Here is a 22,881-nt window from a genome sequence, read left to right as displayed (position 1 = left end):
TAGCTTGTCTTAGTGGGATATCCTTAGTGATTCCATATTGATAGGAAAACGTTTGTCTGATATCCTAGAAACCTTGAATGATCAACTCTGAATTATTAATTCTTGTCAAAGAGCCTCACAAATTTTCTGAGCTTACTTGGTTCTGCTTTCTCTTCTGCACCAAATCTACTTGTGCTACTGGTGAGTGAGTTTTGTATTTTTTTTTTACATGCATACTTGTACAAATATGATTCCTGTGCCCCTCAGAACAACTGTAGCAATATCCTATAAATTTTGGCATGTTGAGCTTCATCATTATCACTTTCTTTTATATAATTCTTATGTTGCAGCCTGAGATGCCATGAGGCCCTGTGCTGTGTGGCTGCTGTGGGCCACCCAGGCCATTCCCCTGCTCAACTTGCAGACAGCGAGTGCGGGCCTCAACACAGAATGGAGGGATATCTTTTTGCTAGTTGGCCGGTGTTCGCTATTTCTTGCTATCCAGAATTAAATTATTTTGGTGACTACACCATGGCTTACATCTCAAGCGCTATTCGAAGGATGTTTGACAGTACTGAAGGTGAGAACAATAGAAGGCAAAAACGTGTAAGAGAAAAGCAGCAGGAGATCCTGAACAGCAAAAGTACTGAATCTTTGAAGAATGTCTTGAAACCTAGCCAAGAAATGAAACTGAGAAAACAGAATGTTTCTAACAAATGATGGTGAAACCTGGAAATCAAGGCGACAAGGTTAGGAGCTATATAGAATCAAGTCTTAAATAAAAATCGAGCGCCTGACTATACGCAGAACAAAGCAGCTTCCAGGAGATGAAGCTGCCTGAGCATGTGAGCCACATTTCAGCATCACCTGAGCAACCAGAGCAAAGAAGGGCCTTGCTTTACTTGAAGAACCTCCTGAGACTGTCGAGTTTTTGGACGGAGGTTTTACAAGATGGACTGGATGCTGAAAGTGGGCTACCATGTATCCATCTACACCTCCTCCATTTCCTATCTCAGAAGACCTTTGGAAATGGGAGAAGACCAAAAACTAGAAGACTCTGTGCTGAACGTATGAGAGAAAGAGTCCTGTCTCTCAACATGAAATAGGACATGTGGGACTGAGAGGATGCATACAAATGTTCTGGCTGTGAGTTATAAGAGGGATTTCACATGATAATCAAGCTAAACAGTAAATAGACCTTTTGCAGGAAAGCATACTAACTTAGGTTGATGTCCTTTGGAAATAAATGGATACGCTGGCAAAAAAAAAAAAATTATTATTGCAATGATTTGTTCTCTGACTCATTCATTATTTAGGATTTCATTATTAGATCTCCATTTATGTCTGTGTCTTTTGTTTGTGGTTTCTGAACCAAACATGACTTTTTATTATATTTTAGGATGTAAAGAATGTATTCACTATTTTTGTCTTATTACCTGTATGTTAGATTGTGTTTTAATACAATTTAATTTTTTCAAAAGTTCCATGTAATGATGAGAAATACATGTTTTTCTGTCCCATTTGGAAAGTACTATGAGTCTTTTAGGTCTAGTTTCTCAAGCAATTTGTTCATTTCTATAGTTTTCTGTTTGTTTATCTTTCTGATAGACTTATCCACAATTTAAAAAAAAAAAATGAAATCTCTTGTTACTAGTGTGTTTGTCTTTGTCTTTGTCTTCTTGGATCTTAATATTTCCTTTACCAACTTGAAGACAAAGGCATTTGGAACATATAATTTTAATGCAAATATCAGTTTATTTTCTCTTGTTCTTTTCAGCATTTTGCAGTTTTCTTGTTTAATCCCCTTTTGCTTTGTGAATGGTTTTACTTTGTCAAGTAGCATGATTAGAACTTTTTTTCCCTTAATTCTCATTATGTTTAGAATTCCCCCTTATATCCTTAGTTTTATTTTGTGTAGGTCTTTAAAATGTGTTTCTTATAAGCCACAGATTTTAGGGTTTTGAATTCTTATGAAATTATTGATCTTTTCCTTTGATTCATTCACATTTAAAGTTATTACTTAGTTTTTCATTTTCCTTCATTTGTGTCTGATAATTTTTATTCCCCCAAGTTTATAATTTTTCCTTTCTTTTGCTATAACCACAATACAATTTCTCTTTATTTTTTTAGCTTAATTTTAACGGGATTTATGCCCAGTGGCCCCAAATCCATTTTTTAATATGCAATTTTATTTTTTCAGTTCCAAACTTCACACCCCCTTACACATTGGAAAGGTTAATGAAAATAAAACAAAACCAATGAAAAATATGTATAGTCTACACAGAACAAATTTTTGCATTCACCATGTCTCTTCTTTCTTCTAAAAAACAAACAAAAAGCAAGAAGAAAAATCCATATATGCCCTTCAGTTTTCTTTTTTAATTCATCCATTCTATATTTGGAGCTGGATAACATGTTTATTCAAGAGTTTTTGGAATTATGGTTGATCTTTCATTAAAGTTATTATAAAGTATTGATTAAAGTTATTAAATACAAAGTCAATAATCTTATTAGTTATTATATAAAATGTTTTCCTGCTTCTATTCACTTGTATCTGTTTATACAAGTATTTGGTTTTACTATTCTGAAATCCTCCTTTTCATAATTACCTATAGTACAAAAGTATTCATAAATAACTTATTCAACATTTCCTGAATTGACAAGTTCACTGTTCCAACAACTATGCATTAGTGTACCATAGCCCCTTCACCATTTGTAATTTTTGTAATTTCCCTTTTGAGTCACATTATCCAATCTAATAGTGTGAATTGCTTGCTTTAATTTGCAATTCAGTGTTTTAATTTATATCCCAGTAATTATTAGTGGTTTAAAACATTTTATCTGATGATTGATAGATTGGATTCTTCCTCTGAAAAACACCTATTTGTATCCTTTGACCATTTATTAGAGCTTCTCTCACATTTGTTAACCATTTGCCTTTGGAATTTTATAAATCATTTATTCTTTTCATGTTTTGTTATTTGGTTATTTATCTCTTTCCCTATTTTTGTTCTCTCAGTTAAGTAGAATCCTCTTTTTTTCTTCCTCTCCTTCAATTGTTATTTTTGTTAAATTTTATTTTTGTCCCTCTTTCCAGAAAGGATTTTTTTCCCTTACTCTCTTCATTATCTAACCTTCTTTTCTATCAACTCCACACCCTTAGCCTCTGATTCATGATTCTGATTTACTCTTTATATTTATCTAATCCCTCTGAATTGTCTACCTTCTAGAAGCAAAATTTAAGATACCCATTCTGGATTTCTAAACAATGGATGTTATTGCCCCAGAGAGCTTGCTTTCAGACTTCCCTTTTACATTTTGTCTCATTTTTTAGAAAAATACTGATTCTTGTAGCTGATAGAGAGGATACAACCCCAATGCAGGATTAAGCCCCATTTTTGTTACTTATCTTTCCCCTTTTGTCTCACAAATCTACATTCTTACCTATGTCAGCTCCCTCATCTACCAAGTTCCCACCAGGGGTATTCTCACTTTCCTGAGATAGAGTAGCTGGCTTTGCCACGTATCAAATCCTCTAGATAATAACCCAGTGCAAGATTTCTTCCTTCCTTCACAAAACTTCTATCTTTATCCATGGGAGCATTTATCAGTGGTACTCCTACCAATTATTAAACAAAAGACTCCTGTTTCTCCCTCTCCTCAACTAGTCCTCATACTCCCTCATCTACCTTTCTGAAAATATTTTCCTAAGAGACCATAGGAGTAGCCTTTAACTTGAGCAGGACACAGCAATCTCACTCTCTTATCATCCTTCTATCACCTCCAAGCACCTTCTCTTATATTCTGTAATTTAGGCTCACAAACCAAACAGCAACAACAAAAAAACCCAAAACATTGATTTAAGTATTAGCAGGTTGTGGAGAGAAGCAATCCTTGGCCTAGGCACATCTCTCCAACTTTAACTCCACCTGTCTTTAGTCTTTGTACCCATTTTCTTGAAGATTTTTAAAGAAAAGTCTCTTAATTGTCTCTTTCCTACCAGTCTTACTGCTGCTGACCTAGACTGATACATTTATGGCCTATCCTGAATTTTACTTCTGTGGTACTTTTGAGAAGCAAACATTCTCTTCCTGTCTTGTTTTCTTTCTAAGAATGCTTTAAGTGCTTATTTATTATTGAACACTTATCTTTTTTCATTTATGGTTATACTCAGATTTGCAGGATAGGTCATTTTTGGACTGTATCTTGAGCTCCATCGCTCTTGGAACATATTATCTCTTAATTTTTCTGATGGGTGAAGAAGAATAGTTTTGTGTTGTCCTAATTTATTTTCCTTTGTATTTGAAGGCATTTTTCTTACTTGCTTAGAGAGCCCATGATTGCTTCATAGAATTGTTACATTTAATCATTTTTATGTCTTGGAATGTTCAGTCTTTTTTTGGGGGAGCAAATCTTTGGATTGCTTTGTGATACTGTTTTCTATGTCCAGAAATGTTTTCTTGTTTTAGTTCTTTTACTCATGTTTCAGGATTTTTAGACTTGTCATATTCTTTTGGGAGACCTAAATGTGTCAAGACATTTCTGCATGTCCTGTCTTTGAGCTCAGTATGTTTTTCTTATAGGGAGTACATATAAACATACATACATACATATATATGCATATATATATATAATATATATATGTAGATTTGTGTGTGTGTATACACACACACACACACACACACACACACATATGTTGAAATATCAGCTATCATGGTGTCACCTCTGAAAGACTCAGTTTTAAACTAGCAAAAATATTTTAATGAGATTTACACACTCAGTGGGTGGACTAAGCTCCCTGACAGAGTCAGAAGCCTAGCAAAGCAAGATAAGGATTTTATATAGTAAATAGTGCTGATTATATCACAAGATATGTAAATTTTGAGGTTATAGGAGGAGTTTGCTAACATGAGAAGGAACTAAAGTCTTAGTAGAACTGTGCATGTGGCTACCCAGGAAGCATACAAAAAAGTTCACTTAGAGTGATATTTAGTTATAGTAATGACATTATAACTAGCATGGTTTACTCAAAGACAGAAAGGAAGGGGAACTGCATAGGCACCATTTCAAGGGAAAGATTTATTGAGTTTTACAGTTCAGTGTCCTATTCTGCATCCTTTTGGTGCTACTTTCTTATTGTCGTATTTCTGGTGATATGGTTACAGAATATGCTGGCTTACTCATTGAGACCAGTGATTGATTAATCTGTGGCTTTTGGAACTGGGAGCAAGTTTGGGATGGGGTCAACAATCAGATCCTATCATATACATATACCTATATACACATATATTTATATATACACATATAAAAATGTCATTGTTTTTTGCTTCTCTCATATTTGTCTTCATATCTCTATATTTGCTTCCTCAATCCTTTGTGTTCTCTTTTGTTTTGTTATTTGCCACTAAAGAATTTTTTTTGGCCAACTATTTCTGTAGTTCAGCCATAATTTCTGCTCTCACCGATCTATTTCATTTTTTAAACCATTCAAGAAAAGTGCTTTTTGGTTTCATAATGTCCTCAAAATCCAAAGGAGCTTTATCTGGTACTGAATTATGTCCCTTTGTTTGCAATATTTATTCATAGATGCCTGAACCAGATCCAGAGGTCATATTATTAGTTTCTTCCCTGTTGATTTATTCCTTGTTTATCTTTCAGGTCTTTGAGTTTTTTTCCTCTTAAGATTTTTGGCAATTTCTATCTTATTTCCCCTTCTGGCTTACTTTCTGACTTCTCTTCATCTTGTTATTTCTTTGGGCTGGGGAATCTCAAAGAATTTCAACCATCTCTCACATTGGGCAATTCATGATTCACTAGTCTTGCTGACTGCCTCAAGTGACTTTTAGAACGAGGGAATAGAATCAACCCCAGCTGGATTATCAGATCTCTCCCTTAGGTATATTGGGTTGCCTTATAGTTCTCCACAGAGAGTGTCCTACCCCATTCTCTCTGTTCTTCAGTTGTCTGGCTCATCAGTAGAGAATGCTGCCATGCTGCTGCTATGGAAGCCTGAGTAAATTTCTGTAGTTTGGAGACATATAGCTGAGTTAGATTACAAGCCCAGACATATGTCCTGCCTCATTCCCTCTGTTCCATTGCTCTCCTGCAGAGCTCTGTTGCACTACAGAATGTTTCTGTGTTGTTGCCTATCACAGCCTCAGCAAATTTCTGCAGTTTGGAGTTTGGAGCTCCAAAGTGCTAGGATTAAGGTGTGGTATTTCATTTTATTGTCAATCCATAAGTTAGTAGGTTAGTAGGGTTGCATAATTTTACTGCTAGGAGGCATGAGAGAGATTGCTTATTAAGCAAAGTTAGGCATTACTTCATGGAGTTTTTATCTTCTTTAGTGAAAAATGTAAAGTTTTATGGTGTGCTTAACAAAAAAAAAATTAATGGAAATCTAGAACATGCTCCCTAGCTTTTTAAAAAAATTGTTATTCAGTGGTCATATCTGAGAATAGTATACATATTATCTAGGAAAATGTCCCTTTTTTGAAAAAAAAAAGATCTTTGATTAGGCAACAAAAGGAAAACAGAAAAGTATAGATATTTACAAGTTTGTATTAGACAGATTCTTTTATCCTAAACTCGATCACAAATTATTTTGATCAGCAGAGTTTATGGGACACTCACCCATATGCCTTTTCTTCACTTGTATTTGATGCAGAAATATGCTGGTAAATACTTAAGGACCAATCTTTGTGTGCGTTGGATGTTTAATACACTTTTAAATTCAATCCACCTTATTAAAATTTTTTCCATCACTTTTTAAAGTCTAGAATAAGTCCAGTCCTGAGTAGAAGCTGGTTTCAGCACACCCTTTATTGGATGTTAAATTAAGTTATTCCAACTTCTAGACTGTGAAAGGTTTGTGTTGCCATTCTTCCATGGTCTAATGCATCTTTCATCTCCTCTAAAATATGCTTCCCAGTCTTATTTGTTGTGCACTACTCCTAAGTCATTTTTTTTGGTCCTTGACTCCATGTTGGACTTCTTTTCTGAGTCATAAAGATGAGATATTTTCTTATCATATCATTTTAACCTTATGCCTATAGCTAATTACTACAGTAATAGGAACCTATGCACTATGTTCCATGAAAAGGGTAGAAAAATACAAGTCCTCTGAAGTAATCAACCCATTCATGGAACTAATTACCCTCTAAAAGTTGTACAGATTTTTAAAAAGTAGATTTTAAAAGATTCAAACAAGCTTATAACTAATATCTATCAACTGATATTATCAGAATTTTTAAAAAAATTAATAGAAGAATGCTAAAAGAATATGCCTTACCTTTAAGATTGAAATCAAGAATCAAAAGCATCTCATGGGCTGTCATTTGGGGTTACTGTTAGCAAAATAAAACTGAGCTACATAAATTATGTTTCTGAAAAATAATTGCAATTCCTACATATGTATGGCATAAATATTTGAAAACATCACTTAGAACAAAATGCTCTTCCAAAAGAAGCCTTGGGCTCTCCTCAATAATCTATTGTGGATTCCTATTTGCACCTAGCACAATACAGGTTATTTGCTTTGTCTTAGAATGTACTCTATCACTTGGGAACCAGTAACCTAAGAGATAATTTCTTTCCCTAAGTGCCTTTGCTGTAGTTAAGATCAATAGAAATAATTTGAGCAAGACTCTAAATTTGAACATGGTGGGAGAAAGAGGAAAAGAAGGAGGAAAGTTTCCCCTTCCCGCATTGGTGTTTTCTGTCAAAAGACTTTGTAATACTATTAGTGGTCTATATTTAGAATGAAGTTAAAATATTTGTTTGTTATCACATTCTCAAGTGGCTAACTACATTTAGCTTCCTTCCCAGGTGCTTTGTTCACAGTATTCAGCATTAGTTTTCTTTGCTAGTTTTGTATGGGGCATATTCAATTAGTTTTGTTTTGTGTCTATGTGGAATATAGTCTCAGATCTTTCTGCAAACAGTGCCATTAAAAAGAAGAATAGGAAAAGAATCAGAGGAAGGTTAAAATCAAGGTCAAGAGCATGTCATTTTGAGAGTGAATGACAGTTTGTGTTCAGGGAGTGGAACTGATTCCATTCCAACTATTCAAGCAAGCTGATATATCTTTGGCATAATGTGGTTTAGGTGACTCCTTCTATAAGCAGAGGAAAATGGTCATTCCTGAGGACCTAATGATCCTTCTGTTCAAGTCAAACAACCACAAATTAACTCTGTCTTTTACATTAGAGTTTAGAATTAGTTTGATAACTAGTAAAAAAAAAAAAAAGTTGTTGGGAAACTAGTTACAGGAGAAAAGCCATGCTTTCTTTTTTCCCCCTTTTTTCCCCGTCTAGAAGTAAATGAACACAACTGATGTTCTCGCTTGAAAATTGTGTCAAGTCACTTCCATTTCTGCTTTTTACAATCTGACTCATTGCATGACAATAAAAATTATACTCCCTGACTCTTTTATTGCAAAAGTTAAACCCTGCTAACCAATAGCTAAGTTTACTTTTGGGGAAGATGAGGGTAGAATATCGTTCTTTACTGGAACTTTTGGAATACTTTCAAACCTGAATTATTGGAGTTATTATTATTTGCCCATGATGATGATTTAAGCCGATCCAGGGCTTTAAAGAGAGCCCTTTCTGAAGTGATAGGAAATTTATTTATTCCACAGTTTCTGTCTCTTTAAGGGAAAAAAATAAAAATGGATGGGGAAGGTAGTTGAAGCTCTTTCAATTTAGCCCATTCCAGATGTTCTGGTCTCAGGGAAATCTTCCTTCAGTCTCAGAGTCCTGCTCCGGTCCTAACAGTCAGATCTTCTACTAGCTGACAGATCTGCAGCGCTTCACCACCTGCTGAGACAAAGTGGAAAACCCTATCGCTCCGGCCAGTCACCCAGAGCAGTTAGCGGGCAGAGCAACGGTAGTCAGAGGCACGAAATAGCCACTGATGTTTAGTGCTTCAGTCAGGTGGCTTCAGCCTACAAGAGAAGGGGTAGTGTACCGAGATTGATCACGCCTTTCCCTGTTTCAAGCTCTCTCGCTCTTGGACTCCCAGTCCTTCTTCCCTACTTAAGAACTAGACAACAGTCCCGCACTTAACCCTGACACAAGTTTTCCTCTGTTTTTGAAAAAACTGAGAACAAGCAATTCCCCGACGCTAAAAGAAATAGCTCAAGTTCCATCCCCAACATCCTCTTCTCGGGACGTTGTCCCGCCCTTTTCCTCTCCTCCCCTTTTTCTAGTCCGGTCCAGTCTCTCGGGTTTTACCTTATGCAAGAGCAGCGATTCCCGGCAACAGGAAAGGTTCTTATCCACCTGCTCACCCCAGGGGCTGAACACACATACACACACAATACACACACACACACACACACACACACACACACACACACACACACGCATACGTACACGCGGGAACACTAATATAGAGAACAGAAAAACACAGTGACCTGCTAGGGTCCTCCTCTATTCTCCACCACGTCAAAATTTCTCTCCCATCTTTTCCGTGTGCTTCAAAAAGCAACCTGCAATCCCTTTTCCAGATACCAAGAACCTAGTAATAGATACAAAAGAAACAGGCAGGACTTTTCTCTCTCGCCCACAAATGTATAAGCTGCTCTTTCACAATTTTCTTTTCCTTTCTCGGGTTTGATGCAGGGGACCCCTCCCTTCACCTCTTTCTTCTCCCCTTCCCCTGTTTCTATTAAATCTACCAGCCTCTTCCAAAATCTTTTATAAACTAGAGGGAATTGATAATGTTGGCCCTACACACCTTAACCTCTCTGGGATAAGGAAGGTCCTACTTCTCCACCCTTTTTTCTCCTCCTCCTTTTTCAGGGGACCCTCTTTCCCCCTCCCCTTTCGCACAGGGCTGGGAGCGGCAGCAGCTGGGAGAGAAGGGATGAGGTCATCCTCTCACTCGGAGTCAGCTGGTGGAGAAGAGAAAGAGGGAGGGAGGGAGAGGGGAGGAATGTACAGGTCCGAGGACCGCCGCCGCGGCTGCTGCTGCTGCTGGCGGCGGCGGCGGCTCGGACAGCAGCAGGAACCGGGAAAAGAGGGTGAAGAAGAAGAAAAAGAAGAAGGGGACTGGAAAGGGAAGGATAGTAAGGTTGGCTTGCTGTAGACAGCCAGGCGGCGCTCCAGCTGGCGGAAGGGGAGCTGCTAGCCCCAGCCCAGATCCTACCTACCCAGTCTGTCAGCTAGGAAACCAGGGAGTGGAGTAGCAGCAGCAGCAGCAGCAGCAGAGGAAAAGGCGGAGGGAGGGAGTAAAGAAGGAAAGGGAGGGGAAGGAAGGAGGGGAAAGAGAAGAGAGAAAAAGGAGGTGGCTGGAGGAGGAGACAGCAGGGGGAAAGGTGTCAGATAAAGGAGGATTTTTTTCTGGTTTTAAGACATCATGGCCGCTAAGTCAGACGGGAGGCTAAAAATGAAGAAGAGCAGCGACGTGGCATTCACCCCGCTGCAAAATTCGGACCACTCGGGCTCGGTGCAAGGATTGGCTCCGGGATTGCCGTCGGGGTCTGGAGCGGAGGACGAAGAGGCTGCCGGGGGTGGCTGCTGTACGGACGGTGGTGGTGGTGGCTGCTCCCGGTGCTGTTGCTGCGGCGGCGGCAGCAATAGCTCGGGCGGCGGCTCGGGGGTCTCTGGCGGCGGCGGTGGGGGGGGCTCCTCCTCGTTGTGCCTGCGTTTAGGCAGGGAACAGCAACGCTACTCGCTGTGGGACTGCCTCTGGATTCTGGCCGCTGTAGCTGTGTACTTCGCGGATGTAGGTACAGACATCTGGCTGGCAGTGGACTACTACCTGAGGGGCCAGCGCTGGTGGTTTGGACTTACTCTCTTCTTCGTGGTGTTGGGTTCCCTCTCCGTGCAGGTGTTCAGCTTCCGCTGGTTTGTGCACGATTTCAGTGCTGAGGACAGTTCCACGAGCGCTTCAACTGCAACGGCAGCCGCTGCTTCCTCTTCCTCTAGCTGCCCGCAGCCAGCAGCCGACTGCAAGACGGTGGTCAGCAGTGGGTCTGCAGTTGGAGAAGGAGATGCTCGTCCTTCAACACCGCAAAGGCAAGCTTCAAATGCCAGCAAAAGCTATACCACCACCAACAGCAGCAACAGCAGCAGTGCCACTCGGGCCAGCGGCAAGAACAGGTCTGCGTCCTGTTCGTTCTGCATCTGGCTCCTGCAGTCACTCATCCACATCTTGCAGCTCGGGCAAATCTGGAGGTACTGTATCAGGGTTGGAGGGAAAGAGAGAGGCTTGCTGCCAATATTACACGACCACCCACTTTCGTTTTTGCACTGTTATAGTTTTTGGTGATTTTATCTAAGTCACACTTTCTTAGGTACTTCGGACACTTGCAGAGTCTGACGATTTTTTTTTTTTTAAATTTGAAACTATTACCTAGGGAAAAGAATAGCGAAGGGGAAAGTGGTTATTGATCACCCCACCCTTTCTCGTCGCTCCTCTTCTAGCTTTTTCACTTGCTACAGTCTTCACCTTTTTTAAACTGATAATGCTTTGGTGAGTGGGAGGGGCTCCACTGAGCAGCTTTTAAATATATATTTAATGTAGAACTTGTTAGATTTGGGAGTGCTACAGGGGCAATTGTGTTCCTTTTGTTCCTCCAGATAATTTCTATTTCTAGTTAGATGTGATTGATTATCCATTAGAAGCCCTCAGGTTTTCAGTATTCTTTCTAGATTCAAAAGGAAAGTGACTGGCAGACACACAGTTTTTTGCATTTAGGGCATGTGAATATTGAGGTCTTAATATGAAACTCATTTTTCCTAGGTTTATATAAATGATTATCATAAAATGTATATTATGTGGACTCAGAATCAATTCTTTAGTTCATCGGGTTCTCTATCATCATGCTTGATTTTTAAACTGATTAAAAATTCAGGAAGAGACAGTGTCTACTCTTTGGCATCTAGTTGGTTTTACTTTGTTAACATAAAGCTGATCTGATACCAATCTTCTTATATATCAATGGCTTAAATTTTTAAACTGAAATACTAACCTGAACTTGCTAGGTGAAAGTTATTTCACAGATTTAGATAAAGCAGGCAAAATATTCTTTTGGGGTAGTTTCTTTTTAAAAGTTTTTAGAAGCGTTTAAGGGCAACATTTTATAATATGTTGAACTGCATATATATGAAAGAATGTAAATAAAGATGTTAGCACTTTGAAATTTCTCAAATCTTCCTAGTGAATGTTTAGTGCAGGTCTTTGTGACTGTGTCATGTATAAAAATAGAAAACTTCTTAGAAAGTATATCTAGCTAGGAGATATGGTTTTGTACTTCACTATACCAATATTCTGTTAAACTTTCATTTGCTGTGGTGTCTTCTGTTATAAGAACTTCAGATATGGTAACTTAATAAAGAAAGTCTACGTGAAAGTAACTTCTAGACCTTGTGGAGCTGAACTAAAGAGTTATCTGGATCCTAACACTGAACAGCTATGCTTGCAATTAAGAAAGTCATCAGCCTTGTCTTCTTCTAGATTTCCTAGTTTAAAAGAACTTCTGTAGGTCCTGGAATAAAATTGTTAAGAATTATTTCTTTCCAGAAATCCCAATTTAAAAAAAAATTTAGACCACAGAGTAACATAAATTGAATTTTGATACTCCCACAATTTGAATGTCTCATAACATTTTGAAATATCATTCTTAAATGTGAAAGCTCTAGTTCCAGTGAATTTAAAATGTTGTGATGATTCATTTCTTTGAACTATTCTTCATGTTTATGTAGCCCCATGATAAACAAGAAACATCGATAGTGTTTATCTTTGGATGAGCAATGTAAACATTTAGTAAGAACCAAAATTACAATAACAGACTTATTTGAAATTTTGGATTATGAAAACTTTTTGATAAAATTTAGACAATTTTCCCAAACCATCTTCCTTCAGTCACCATTAGCAATCCACACCAGAGTTGCTTTTTAAATGCTTAACAATGATTCATACACTTTATGAAACAATGAAATTAAATAGGATTAGTATTCTTAGAAGGTGACTTTCTATTAAAAATCTTTTGCAAAGCCTTGTAAACTTTTGATCATAGTTGTGCTTAAATAAACTTTTTTCCAAATTAAAAGGGAGGGTAGTTTCTCCTGAGAAATAAAAAGGAAAAATGAAAGATTTTTAAATATCAAAATTGTACCACATCCCAACTCATATAGAAAGGGTAGTAGGAAGGAGGAGGCAGACTTGGAGATGAAAAGTTATAACAGTCATATGATATCATGCCATGTCTATACAGTATATATCTTAGCTCATAGGAAAGGCCATGCTGATAGTTTAGTCCTCTTGATAAATATTCATATGACCTTTTTCTTGGAAGCTTCAGAGGATACCAAAAGAATTTATGTTGCTCTGGGAGTAAGCTGTTGGTGGACTTACTTTCTTATATTGCCACCATATTTTCAGATTAAATGAAGTAATATAGGATCTGGTCAAGTTTTAACATTTTCCATAAGTTGTAGCTGATAATTATAGATAATTAGGATAGTCTGTTATGACTGCACTTACAATTTTGTATTTGCACTGCATAAAAATTTTGTATTTCACAAATTCTCACCTTACAATTCACTGGCTTTCTTTTATTTTTCCTAATGAAGGGGAACAAGGGAACAAGGAAACATTCCCCAAATCACATATTTTCCTGTTCTTTAACTCTTTAGGAGTTAGGAGAATATAAATTACTTTTACTAATTTAAAAGAAATGATACTAATTTTATCAAGATTATACTATGAACTAGAGCATTTTGCAATAGCCTATTTTTTTTTTTTTTTTAGTAAGAATTCCATTCACTCTCAGAGCTGTTGTTCAGAAGCCCTGAACTAAAAATACACAACAGTACCCAATGGACCAAAGCACATGAGCTCATTATTCATGTTTTAGAATGCTATTTTCTCTGATCAATAAAATAGATTTTAGCTAGCTTGGTAACCGTTTATTGTAAGTATTTCATGAAATTCTAGTTATTTTAGGAGACTGGGAAAATTATGAAAGCTGTAGGGGTGGAAGGAACTCTGAAATGATATCAAAATGCTGATTTGGCTGGAAATCGTCTTTTGGAGTATTCTAGTCAAGATTCACATTTATTTATTCATTTCTTACAAATGCAATTGCTGTAAGCAATGATACATATTCATTTTAATTAAAGCTTACTAATGGGAAATTAATAGTGGTTTTTAATGTTGCATGGGTTGATCCTGGGAAAGAGCTATTTGAAATAATGAAAGTGAACTTTTGCTGCCATAGCGATTATGACTACAAAAGAACTCTGTTAATGAATGAAAAAAGTAACATTCTTCCTTCTTGTTCTTTTCTCTGATTCTTATTAGGGTAGAATTTAGTTTACGAGAAACACAGTATCTCCTGGAAATGTTTTCAGTCAGCTATGGACTATGTTGAGAAATCCTTGATTGTTATTACTGTTTTAGTTAGTCAGTCAATACATATTTACTGAACATCTGCTATATGGCATGCACTATGTTAAATGTAAGGGATACACAAAAGGCAGCCCCTGCTCTCAAAAAGCTTACAGTCTAATGAAAGAGACAACATGGAAACAACTATGTACAAACAAGACATATAAAGGATAAATTGGAAATAATCAACAGAGAGAGGGTATTAGCATTAAGGTGGATCAACAAAGCCTTCTTATTAAATATAGGATTTTAGCAGCTACTTGAAGGGAGCCAAGAGACAGATGCTGGGTGAGTAAAGAGACAACTAGTGAAAATGCTTGGAATATAGAGATGAAGTGTCTATGAAAAGAACAGCAAAGAGGCCAGTGTCACTGAATCTCAGAGAATATGGATCTAGGAGAGGGAGGGAGATTGGAGTGTAAGAAGAATGGAAAAGTAAGGGCTAGGAACCAGGCTAAAAACGGTTTTGGACACAGACAGAATTTTATATTTGATCCTGGAGATGATAGGTAGCCACTGGAATTTAGTAAACACATTTTGGTAAGATTTATATTGATTCCATCTAGCCCATGGTTTTTAATTTTAAAAATATATTTTTGGTCAGTGTTTATCTTGCCATTTTATAGTTTTCTATTTTTTTTGTGAAAGGAAATTTTTTATTGTAAGATATAAAGTACAACATAAGAACGATTAAGTAAATCTTGGTGCAGTCACAAGAATGTTTTTGACATTACAAAACTTCTCTATAATGTTTGTCATGGGGTCAAGTTTTGAAATCATATACTAAGAAAGAATTTGAAAAAGTAAAATTTCTTTTTGGCCTTTATTTGAATAATACATGAAAATTTAAATATTTCTGTGCATTTGTGATACACACACAAAATTATTAAATGAAGGAACAACATAATGAAAATTTCATTCTATATCTCAGACAGTTCTCTTTGTTCTACTGTGTGTCTATGATACAATAGGATCCAAACAGAAATATAAATATAAATATTTAGAATTAATAATTCTACATAAATAGAAATGCTGTTGGCACAAGTTAAGTACTAATTATTCCTACCTCTCCTCTATCCTATCCTAAAATCTCCTTTTTATAAATTAAAAAAAACCGCCTTTATTAACTTTCTAGTTAAAGTATACATTATATCCTTAAGACAGGAATATTTTACCTATAATAGAATCACCTTTCAAGGAGTAATTTATTCTTGTTATCCCTTTTCAAAATTGTAAGTTTTTTTAATCTTTAGATATTTTTAAACAAAGTGAAGTATATCTCAAAATTTATAGAAAGCACATTGTTTTATAATTTTAAAAACTTTACCAGAAACTGCAGGCATAGTTAGAAGGGCACAGTGGCACACTTAGTACTTTTGCACTTCTTTCAGGTTATCTATCATGTTAGCAATCTTGTAGCAAATATGGTGAGAAAATCATTGATATTTGTCTATTGTCAACATTATACCTTGAACTTTTATATCAATTGCCCCAAAGAATGATGGCAAGCAATAACAATAGTTACTATGCTTACATAATCTCCTTAGTGATGCCTAACACTGATATTGATAAGGGTAAATTATTCATAACTGGTGGAAATTGTGTTGAATCATTAGTTTCTATATAAATAGTATTGGTGCTAAATTCTCTCATAGTCTTTCCTAATAAGTTCACATCTGTGTGTCCAATTTTGCTCAACACGTTTTAAGAAGCTTTAAGAAACTAGAATACCTTCAGAGGAAAATAACTATAATGGTGAGGACTCAACAGGGGATTGCTACAAAAGGATGGCTTGAAAAAAATGATAATTAGTCTGGAGAGTGACAGAGGAGAAATAAAAGCCATTTTCAAATATTTAAAAATCTATGATGTAGAAGAGAGATTCTTTTTGTTTTTCTTGGTCCTGGAGGGGGAAGTTTAAGGGAGGTTATTAAAAAAAATTATAATAATTAGAATGAACCCCAATTACAATGTTTAGCCTTTGGTGAAAGAAGAAAAATAGTTGGTGAGTTCTTTGTCACTAGAAACCTTTAAGGAGAATTAGTTGACTAATAGTCACCTAATAATAAAGTATGAAATTGGCAATTTTATAGGAAAAAACCATACTATACTTTTGGGTATCTCTGGTTCTCTTAAAGTCTTTTCCATGGTGTATTTCCCTGATGTTCTGGTTAGTCTATGCCACAAATTCATCCAAGAAAATTATCACTAGAATAGTTAACAACATGATATCAAGTTATTAAAAGTAGTTCTAGACCCAGAAGAAAATGCCTAGGAAAGTGTAGGAAAAGTAAAAAAGAAAGATAATCCATAGGCAAGTCAGAAAAAAAAAAAATCATTGTTGATTCTGTGTTAGCTCATCCCTGGACTTTACTTCTAAAATGAAAGGTTAGTACTACCTGCCATTTTGTTAAGTGGGTATTTCTTACACACTTATCTTCCTTTCTTGAAAACTTCCTGAAGGAGTTAAAATGTTAGCTTATCTTAAAAAAACTAGCTAGTTCTGAGGCCAGGTTTTCATTCCATGTCAGCGTCAGGTATCTCTCTTCCACTGAGAACTTCTAGTGATTTCAAAAGGGTTGGGGTGAAGATATCAATAGATAGAGCCTAATTTGAAAAAAATACTTTCTCAAAAGAACCAAATGAATAATGATATTATTTGTTAAGTGATATTGTATAGAAAATAAAGTGTTGGCTTTGTTCTTTGAATTCAAAATTAATTTTTACTTTATCATGCAAAGAGTTAGGCTTCACTTTTTTAATATTTGGAGCAACTAGGTTCTCCAGAATAATCCTATGACTTCTTTTAAAACAAAGCCTTTTAAAACAAAGTCATATTTATATGTAACTTGATCCTCACAACACTGTGAAGCAAGGAGAGAAACTGTTATTATCATCACTTTATATATGTAGGGACTGAGTAGCATTTTTTTTTTTTTTTACTTCCCTAAGGACATTAAAGGCCCAATCCCTTGATTCCTACTGTTGTTCTTTTTCTGCCTATCTCAGCTGTCATATATTTTATCTTGCACAATTAGAAAAAGAAATCAGAGTTTGTTTGGAAATATGAAGTTATGTTTCTTTGTAATCGCTTCATTGGTATATGGATATAGAATATTCCAAGGAAGATCACAAATCTAGTAACTTCTCCAAATACTACACTTGATATTTCAGTTTTAGCTGACAGATATGTAAAATCCCCTGTAACTTTTCAGATCCCCATGTTTTTATTTCAGCTTTTCAGTTCTGGCTTTTTCAGGGGCTGTTTGTGTAAATGATGTGGGAATCTTGAGTACTAGATCTATCTATTTAAATATCACTGATACAAAGGGTTTAAATTCTTTTAATCTAGCTAACTTGCATAGACACTGTTTTCCTCATGAAGTTGAAAGAACATATTAAATGTACAAATTGTTATCTATGGAAGTGGCAAAATAAACAGAAATAAACAATTAAATATAGAGGCTGCTAATAGTATTCTTAAATATCTATATATTATTTGCATTCTGTTTGAGGAACATCAGAGAATTCTGAATTTTTTGCCTAAAACACATGAGCTCAGTTATTTGGATTCATCTGTTATTGATACTTAAATGTTAATCATTTAATTGTTTGTTATGTATTTTTTATTTTTTATATAGAGAGAAACTCTGTTTGTTCTTTTAAATAAAACTGCCATTATAAGAATAAAATACGATCATTGTCCTTTCGTGGAATTGTTTGTTGTAATCTTATATATAGTTATTTTCTTCCTTTTAGAGGTTAAAGAAAGCTTGTGAGAATAAGGATGAAGGATTAAAATTGAGTTTTTTGTAATTATTTCAAACTTTATATTTAAAAAGGTGAAATAAGGGAAGAAATGAAAACTTTGAAGAATTCCCCAATATGGAAAAGTATTATGTACATGTGTTGAAATGAATATTTTGTTTGATCTTCCAGGGTAGAAATATTTTCAGTTCCTTTGATATAGTCCCCTCTAATTATCTAAATACATATTGGCATTTAAGAGCAAATTAAATGGAAACACAACCATTCTTATAAAAATGGTACACAATAACTCACAAAGGGAAAGTATTTTCTGCCATTGCCTAAACTTAGATTATATTTCTACACACTATATTCTTGTTGATGGAAGATACCAACTCTTGGACTGTGGTTGATAGCACAATGGAAAACAATAAGCATGATGGATGATAGTTCTAAAATGGTGCCATGGCCATATATATTTATAGATATTGCTAAAGATATAACTCTTCTCCTGAGAATATTGTTTAGACTTGTTATCCACCTGTCCTCTTAGACTGCTAATGAAAATGAATAAGGAAATTGAAGCTAATGGCTTGAAAATTGGACAAAATACTTTGAAAATCTACTTTGATTGTCTAGAAGCACCAACTTTTCTCATTATAATTGGGGTTAAACATCACAAGGACTTGGGTTCCTTTGGGAGGCCTGCACCTGAATGGCCACACATACATTCTTGTACCTTCTGATGAGAATTTGAGGAATTTGAAGAAACTATAAATTGACAGACATTTTTTTTTAAACAGTCTTCCCTTACTGATATGTGAGTGTTTAATTTAACAATTGGACACTAAGTGGTAACTTTTAATGTCTAATCTATTCTTCTGTCATAGTAAACTGAAATAGCAAAAAAAGGTAATTATTAAAATAAAGTTGGCCCAAATATTTATTTGTGGCAACAGTAGATAACTACATAGTCTCATTTGGTCTTTTGTAATTATAAGAGGACATGGAAACAGTCCAAATTTGGTACATCAATAACAGACTGATGTAACTCAACTTGTGAAAAATCTTATTTTGGAGAGTGATAAATGCAGAGAGATGAAGTGGCAGAGTAGAGAAAAGAGTAGACCTTGGATCAAGAGACCTGTGCTCACTCTTAATCTCACATTTCATTTTTTTCCAACTTGATTAATTTCTGTTTTATTTTTTTTAAATTAAAAGGCATTTTATATTTTAATTTATACCTCCCACTAAAAGAAAATCCCTAATAAATACCTAATAACAAAACAACTTCCCATATAAACTGTCTGTAAATGTATGTATCTCTTTTGTTATTTTTGTTAGTATGACAAGGATGAGCTAAAACCCTCCAACTTATCTTTATTTGCATTTCTATAGTTTCTATAAAATTGTTTTCATAGGAGTAATGATAGCTTTGGATTTTTCCTTTGAAAACAACTTACCCTTTGGTCATTTACCTATTGGGGAATAACTCTTCATCTTATAGAATTGAAGGAGTTCCTTATATATCTTGGATATGGGTGTTTTCTCACTGCAAATTGTATTTTAATGAACTTTGGATGAGTAAGTTATCAGTAGGTGGAGTTATAATCTTTTTGAAAGATGACTGTAATCCAGGCATAGAGAAGAGCATGAGCAAAAACAAAGAGGGAGGTGAGAAAGCATGGTTTATATTTGTGGGATGATGAATGATTCACTTTGTACATTTATGCATATTTAGCATTTATAGCAGATGAATTAGCATCTTCATTGCTTTCCTTAGAGTCACTGTACATCAACTTTAGATTTGTAAAATATACACATAAGCTATTTATGATGAATGGTTCCATAACTAGTGAAACTAGTCCTTTGAAATTGAGTAAGAAAGAATTTTTAAAGTTTATGTGAAGTTACAAGCATTGTGCTAAGTGCTTTTGGATTCAAAGGCAGAAAACAGTCTCTAACTTCAAGAAGCTTATATTCTAATATGGAACAATTGACAGTAAAGATGATGCAAAAATATCAAGAGTATTTGTTTAACCTAACTTAAAAATAATTCCCATATTTAAATGATCATATTTAAATAGTTTCATCAGTGTAATAATCCTAAATTTAAAAAAGAGTCTTAAATGAAATTCTGGCCTATTATCAAATATAAAATATGTACCCCAAAGTTAAAATTATCATTTTCTCAGTTTTCTATTATAAGAAAATATATCTTTATACTACCTCTAAACATATAAATAGAAGCAACTAACACACTTAAAGAGTAATCATTTGTGTCAGTGATAATGCTTTTGTCCAGACAAAACTTCCTATGAAATTAAAAATCATTCTTGAGTTATGCAGTCATTGATTTAATCAGCTGTTAATTAAATTGCTGCTCTTAGAGAATTGTGGTCAGATACGATTCTTCTCAAAGAAAAGAGATACATTGAGACATATGTCATAGGACTTAGCATACTGCCTCGTATACAATTGCTATTAAGTCAATGTATCTGATTTTTCATGATTCCATTTTAGGAATTTTTTTTGCAAAGATACTAAAGTGGTTTGCCAATTCCTTCTCCAGCTCATCTTATAAATGAGGAATTTATGCAAATAGGATCAAATGGCTTGCCCAAGGTAACAAAGACAGTATTTGAGGCCAGATTTGAACTTGTCTTCCTGACTCTAGGGCTGGTGTTTTATCTACTATGCCTGCCACCTAGCTGCCTTAGCATATAGTAAATATTTAATAAATAATAATTGGTTAACAGAAGTGACATAATATTTAAGCTAGATGACTATCTAGGACATAGAATATCTGGCTATTTAATGAGTATCATTTTTCAAAATGCATATATATTATTTCCGGGCAAACCTCATTCTTAGACTATGTAGATATTTTTCAACTATCATTATCTATCAACTCACATATGTTATAGTACTACAGACCTACTAGTGAGGAGTAGTGTAAGACCAAGAGCAGAAATATTTTTCACATAATAATTGATATTTGTATGGAACTTTTGTATGGAAAGTGTTCTAAGTGTTTTAATACATAGTTTCATTTTAGTTTCAGAATGACATAGGGTTGATTATCTCAATAATGACTATAATTTTCATTTTGCCAATAAAGAAATTGAAGATAAGACTGGTTAAATTGACTTGCCCATGATCATAGAACAAGTTTTCAAAGGCAGGATTTAAACCCAGCTTTTCCTGATTGAGAACCTTGGATAACTTGTGCCAGCTTTGAGATGTGCTATATTCTAACCTAAGAATAAAATATTATGTTTACATTGTCTAAATGGTAGTAGTTAACTCTTCAAGTCATTAAAAGTCAATTGTTGGAAGCAAAAAAAAAAAAAAAAAAAAAAAAAAACTAACCGATTTCCAGCTTGGTTCTTTGGAGCTTGCAAGCCAAGATTTTTGTTCCTTTTTGATGAAGAAGAATCCTTTTACAAGTGAGATGTGTACAAAGCCGTTTCCAAACCTTAAAAACACTGTATAAATGCTAGAGTCAAGTAGGTGGCTCAAGGAATAGAAAATTGGAAACAGAATCAGAAATACCTGGGTTAAAATCCAACCTCCAATACTACCTAGTTGAATAATTCTGTGTAAGACTTAATATATGTCTGTTTCAGTTTCCTCATCTGTAAAATGTGAATAATAAGAAAATCTGACTCTCAAGGTTATTGTGAAGATAAAGTAGGGAAAATATTTATACACTTTAAATCATCATTTATTACTATTATTATTATTATCAGAGGGCAACAGTCAATGGGTAATTGCTGGCCAAACTGATCATACAATTAATGTACATCTGATATGGTTCAGAACAACAAAAAGGGCTACCTCCATTCCACAGTTTCTAGAAGAAAGTACATTTTGTTTTTTTATTAAACTTTATTAAGTTTCATTATGGGAAATTCCATCTGTGAGATTTGAAAAACCCATTGATCTCTTTCTGGAGTTCATATAATCACCATGAATAGACTCCAGATGTTTCCAAATTTTTCACTTTTTTTTTTCTGTAGCCTATAAACAATCTGTCAGTAGAACCTGGATGACAATTGTATTGGGGAAAATGAAAATATAGGCCTCTGATTTCTGTTCTCAACTGACTTTATGCTGACAACCACAATGAAAAAAATTAGAAATGGATGGAAAAAGAGTTTCAACAGTTAAAAAGGAATCTGCTATAATAGAAATGGCATTAAACTGAGAACTAAGAGACTTGATTTCTAATCTTGGCTTTCTTATTAACCAAATATGTGACTTTGGGGCATATCACTTTCCTTCTCTGGAACTCAGTTTCTTCTCATTCAAAAAAGAGATTTGGAGAAAGATTATGGATATGTAAGGTGACTTCTAGCTTTATGTTTCTGTAGTCTGGTCACTTTTGTAATATCTAATTCGTTGCCAATTATACAAAGTCAATTTTTTTTTATTTACAGAAACAAACTATTGAGATAGGTCAATTCAGAAAGGATCCACCCCTCCCTACACAAACACTGTGACTGAGTTGAGACACCATGTATACATCTGCAACATAAACCTGGATAGTACCTGGATGTTCAGGCTTTTAAATAAATGTGTATTGTCAGTTGGTGATAGTTGTAACTGGAGAAATACTTTTTTTAACCCCTTTGAACTCTAGAAAGAAAAAAAATGGATCTGTTGGAGAGGTGGGGTCTTAATACTTTTATTGGCCAAAAAAAAAGCACAAATATTAGTGATGTGAACACCTGGGTTATCACCATTGGGAAA

At 35.0% G+C, this 22,881-nt stretch overlaps 1 protein-coding gene and 1 pseudogene across 1 annotated transcript in view; both read left to right on the top strand.

Annotated features, from left to right (window-relative positions):
• The first annotated feature begins 340 nt into the window (after positions 1–340).
• Positions 341–1,080, top strand: LOC127546714 (UBX domain-containing protein 8-like; annotated as a pseudogene).
• Positions 1,081–10,337: 9,257 nt separating this feature from the next.
• Positions 10,338–22,881, top strand: part of XKR4 (XK related 4) — a 486,082-nt gene continuing 473,538 nt past the window's right edge. Inside the window, exon 1 of the mRNA XM_051970184.1 lies at positions 10,338–11,162. Coding sequence (XP_051826144.1) covers positions 10,342–11,162 — 821 coding nt within the window. The 5' untranslated portion in view covers positions 10,338–10,341. The remainder of the gene's footprint in view (positions 11,163–22,881) is intronic.

Source organism: Antechinus flavipes, chromosome 1 (genome assembly GCF_016432865.1).
Source record: "Antechinus flavipes isolate AdamAnt ecotype Samford, QLD, Australia chromosome 1, AdamAnt_v2, whole genome shotgun sequence".
Lineage (NCBI taxonomy): Eukaryota > Metazoa > Chordata > Mammalia > Dasyuromorphia > Dasyuridae > Antechinus > Antechinus flavipes.
This window is presented reverse-complemented; position numbering and strand designations above follow the sequence as displayed.